The sequence below is a fragment of the Conger conger genome, chromosome 16, assembly GCF_963514075.1.
Source record: "Conger conger chromosome 16, fConCon1.1, whole genome shotgun sequence".
Lineage (NCBI taxonomy): Eukaryota > Metazoa > Chordata > Actinopteri > Anguilliformes > Congridae > Conger > Conger conger.
The window spans coordinates 14513002-14517835 of NC_083775.1; the positions used below are offsets into that span (position 1 = coordinate 14513002).

At 44.4% G+C, this 4834-nt stretch overlaps 1 protein-coding gene across 7 annotated transcripts in view; it reads right to left on the minus strand.

The window, feature by feature from the left end:
• Window positions 1–4538, minus strand: part of nacc1a (nucleus accumbens associated 1, BEN and BTB (POZ) domain containing a) — a 36248-nt gene extending 31710 nt beyond the window's left edge. For 2 of the 7 annotated variants that reach the window (XM_061224406.1, XM_061224407.1), the window contains exons 1-2: window positions 4336–4538; window positions 1–165 (exon numbers count right to left, since the gene is read on the minus strand). The exon at window positions 1–165 is cut by the window's left edge and continues 815 nt beyond it. In XM_061224406.1, the coding sequence (XP_061080390.1) occupies window positions 1–140 (140 nt within the window). In that variant the 5' untranslated portion in view covers window positions 141–165; window positions 4336–4538. The other 5 variants (XM_061224412.1, XM_061224405.1, XM_061224410.1 and 2 more) reach the window with 5 other exon arrangements.
• Between the last annotated feature and the right edge of the window lie 296 nt (window positions 4539–4834).

The following is a 4834-nucleotide window of genomic DNA, read 5'->3' on the forward strand; positions in this document are numbered from 1 at the left end:
ACGGCGCGGTGGGCCTTGAAGGCGTGGCCCTTCACCACCACCGACACGTCGCAGTACAGCCCCTGCAGCCGCTGCTCGTTCAGACACTCCAGGACGCTGTTGCCGAAGTTGGGGATGGCCATCTGCAGCGTCTGAGCCATGGCGCTACGCCCGGCACCTCTCTATCTGAGGAAGAGGAAGGGGGGCGAGGAAGAACGTCAGGGCCCGACCCAACACGGCCGTGCAGAGAAACGGCTCCCGAAGGCACAGCGCAGTGGATTTAATAAAACAAAATAATTATTTAACCTTTATTTATACAGGGTCTGCAGACTTAAGCGAATGCTCATTTCACAAACAACCCCCCACCCCCAGTAGCCTACCCTGCATATCTTTTGGAGGAAACCAGAGTACCTGGTGGAAACCCACACAGGTATGGGGAGAACTTACAAACTTCACACAGAAAGACCCCAGGACCTTCTTGCTGTGAGGCGACAGTGCTATCCACTGCACTACTGTGGCAACAAACCGTGTTTCTGGAGCTCTACCATCCTGTAATTTGGCTCTGAATAATTTGCAGTTCAACAGGCTCTGCAGCTGTTGAACGAGGTGTGCTTTGTTAAGGTTGTAGTAGAAACCTACAGGATGGTCAATCTCCAGTCACAGGATTGGTCACAATTGATATTGAGGTTTCAGGTGATGAGGACCACTTGGTTTCCAGTAACACCTGGACTGGCTCAATCTGCTGACCAATGGGAGCACAATTTACCCTTCTTGTACCTGGATCCTGGCCAGATAGCACCAAACAACATTAGATACTGAGAACAAGAAATACAAAATACAGATCAAATACAATTATATGAATTCAAAACAATGATGTATTTGCTTTACTGAGCTTGTCTGGTGTATTGGAACATATGAAAAAAAAAGTCCAAACCCTGCCTTCTGGTCCTCTTGGTTTGCTCAATTATACCAGGCAAGATCAATTGAGCACAGAAAAGTATTTGAATCTAAAACAATTACGTATTTGAACCAGGTCTGGCTCACAGACACATACACACCTAGGATAGGGGGTTCTTAAAGTAACAGTGTACCTAATCCATTCACCTGAACTTTCAGCAGAAAAGCAGCAGAAAAATTGGAATTGTGGCAGGTACCCAGAGATGACAAAGGTGAACACACACGACACCAAAAGCACATTAGTAGGACAGTGCCTCTGCCCTGCACAGATCGGGGAATTTACACAGCACGCCTTCAAACCATTCAATGGGTTAAAAGCACAACGCCTGTTTACTTTCCGAGGGGAAATGAATTCGAGTAGCACAAAGACATTTGCATGATTACTTCTGAATCTAATTTTAAGAAAGCAGACCGTGAAGACTCCAACATTGCAATTACGAAAATGTAAAAAAAAAAAAAAATTATAATTATAACAATAATAATAATAATAATAATAATAATAATAACGCACTGAGGCACAAGGAATTTATGGTATTGACAATTATTATCCTTCCAAACCAAAAATGTAAAGCTTAAGAGCAAAGGGGCTATTGACGCTTTATCGGGAATATCGCTTCACAATGCACGTGCAATTGTGATGTTAAATTGCCTGTTTCTCAAATAGAAAGCTATTGCATACGTAAAGTGTGAAGACAAAAGTTCTGGCTCTCGGTGGACCTTAAATGGCTGTCCACTTAGCACGTCCAAACAAAACACCTTGCCAGGAATCTGCTTCAGCTCCGGTTGTCCAAGTCCCTTGTAAAACCAATGCCGTTTCTGGTCTAATTATGCGGAAGCGCCGAAAACGGTGCATCCGAATCAAGACTTGGACGCAATAAGTCACGAGAACGCGCTCTGGCCAATTAAAAACGGAAGCGCGATCTAATGAACCGCACCGACTTACTCCAAAAGAACGCGGTGTTCTGCAGTCTCCTTGAACAGCTGAACAGATTTCAGATGGTTTTTTAATACATTTAGGGTACTTGAAACGGGACGCGTGGAGCATCCCTATCGTACCAAGTTCAACATTTAAAACGTAACGCCACCATATAAAACTATTCTGAAAAGTAAAACTACTTTTTCCACGCTGGAACAAAATGTGTACAACAGTAGCGCATGACTCCCAAAGAAACCAAGCGGCGTGAACGTCAGAATTAAAATCCATCCATTGCAATCATTCCTGTCTCAGCCAATGAAGCCAATGCATTTAAATGAATAAAGACAAATACGTGATCACACCGACACACGTAGGCGGGCACGCACGTACGCACAGCTAATGTGGCTAAGGTTAGGCGCTTTTATTCGATTTTAATACACCTACGGTCATGCATTTTAACCATTTTTTTTTAAATGCAGTCATTATAGTACGATGGTTACTGTGCTTCGAACATTACAATAGGTTCAGGAATATTTGCGTTCATTCTGAGATTTAGGTACGCTCGCGCGCATTGGAAAACAAAGGTCTCAAGAGAACCCCGCACACGGGGAGGCAGGTTTTCCTCTTGAAAGGGAAAATCCTAACTGCAGGAGAACGGATGAGTTCGCCGCTGACACACAGGCGAAAAGAATACCAGAGTGAGCAAGAAGGTCACCCAAGTTTATGCACCACTAAACTGCATCGTCAAATTGCATCTCACGCCAACAATAAAAATTAATCAAAAGATCAACGGAGACACCCTCACAGTCGGCGATACCCGACCATCTACTTTCGATATAATTTTTTAGTTAAATTCTATTACTTTGTAGGCCTGTTTAAATGCAGATATTGTGTTTACACCAAAACATAAGTAAATATATATATTTAAAATACACACATATACATATGCATAGGGCTTCAGCCAAACTTAACTGATAAATACATTTGCGATGCATCTCAATATAGGTTATGTAGTTCTACCTGCTGTTGACATCTCATTTCCTGGTTCAAGGTGTTTACTGTAATGTGCCATATCTAACATAAGTCTTATTAAACAATATAACCTTAGCTTGCTAACTTTTTTACTTAATCAAAAACAATATCGCAGTAGATTTTACTAAGCATGCATTTGCCAGCAAAAGGGTATTTGCCAGAAAACTGGTTTATACTGCAATCCTCTTTTCCGGACCAGATCTAACCAATTAGCAGTCATTAAAATACAATATTAAAACTATACAATTAAATAGCAAACCTGAAATGTAGTAATTAAGAGCGGCTAAGTATCTCTCTTGAGCCGCGTTTATTTGGAGCAGCCAGCAGACAAGCTGGAAGGCGATCGTGGTGGCAGGCTAGCCGTGCCCGCCGTGTGCCAGTCTATCTGCCCGGTAGGAGCGCTCCAATGGCACGGGCCGGGGGGCGACAGCAGAACGCAAAAAATAAAGTATCACTCGGTCTTCGCTTTCGATGCCGCGTCTCCTAACTGCAATTTAAAATCGAACCGATTTTCCTCCTTAAATGTTTGTCAAAATCACAAAAATAAATTATTTAGTGTAGTCCACATCCGCCGCTGAAGCTCCGTCGTGCCACATTGATTGCGATGTCGGATTCTGTTAGCTAGCTGGCTACATCCTCGGGCCTACAGAAACTGGATCTGTCTCAGACTGTACTGGCTAGCTAGCTCAAAAAAAAATTTGGTTCGCCCAATACATTCATACGCATTATCACTCACAGACAACAGCAATCTATATCAACCTAGCTAACGAGCTGTCGATTATTATAGTTCTTATAAACGTACGGAGTATTACGAAATTGTTAATCTGATCGTAAATTGGCTAGCTATATATCCGTTTGAATAATTTTTATTTAAATATTTTGGGATGGGGGCGGGGGTGTCGCTCCCCCTACATACTCCATCTTTAACGTTACAGACATCAACAGGTCATCCCGGGACAAACGCAGCAACTGGGGGCGAGCCAGACGAAACCAGCGCCGAGAGAGAAGAGGGGGGTTACAAGTCGCTAGACAAGACACTAATTTAACCACTTCTCTCCAAAACGTACGGAACACCACTCGGATCTTAAATTACAATTCTACAAATCTACAATTAGCATGAAGCAAATTTCATCCGTGCGACTATAACATCGGTTTCAAACACTGAAGATAAAAAGTTACACAACTGACGATGGTACTGGAGGTGCAGCCAGCTTTCAGCAATGGCTAGGAAGCCATTGAAGTGGTTAAAGTTTTGTTGGTGCCGTTCCTACGGACCCATCCCCCATCGCACACCTTCCCCAAAACAATACCCCCAAATAGCACACCGAACCGACCCGATTTCCGACCAAAGGATGTGCCACACTGGGGCAGCCGATTGTCCAGATCCCCCCACGGTTTTCCTCGGCCCTCTGCGACCCAGATTGACCGGCGCGATGCCGGGTAAAACTCACCCCTCACTGTAAGCTGTTGCAAAGTGTTTCAATGGAGGAGTCGGACGCGTTCTCTCTCTCTCTCTCTTGCTACAGGCAGCCATTCATTGTGAGCACAGGCGAGACGCTGAGCGCAGAGTTATCGAGGGCAAACACTTTCCCAGGGGATGCAGAGCGCAGAGTCACCGATCGCGCAGACAGACACGACCATCTTTCTTCCCCTCTTGTCGCGTCATTCAGTCGCATGCTCTAAGACGTACCCCCAATGTCAGGGGACGTATTGTTCCTTGTCGTGATATGCTATCCCACACCCTACCTTATGGGTGTGACAGACAGATGGATAAACTAATATTGTAGAAAGTAGGCTAGCTACCCCTGAGCGTCTAGACTCCGGCAGGTGAGCCCCCCTTGGGGTGTAGGTACAAGCGCGTGCAGAATATCAAGTACAGTCTGCATTAAAGAACAGGAAATTCTCACAGCCTATATAATGCCGTTTCGGAGCGTATGCGTTTTATACATT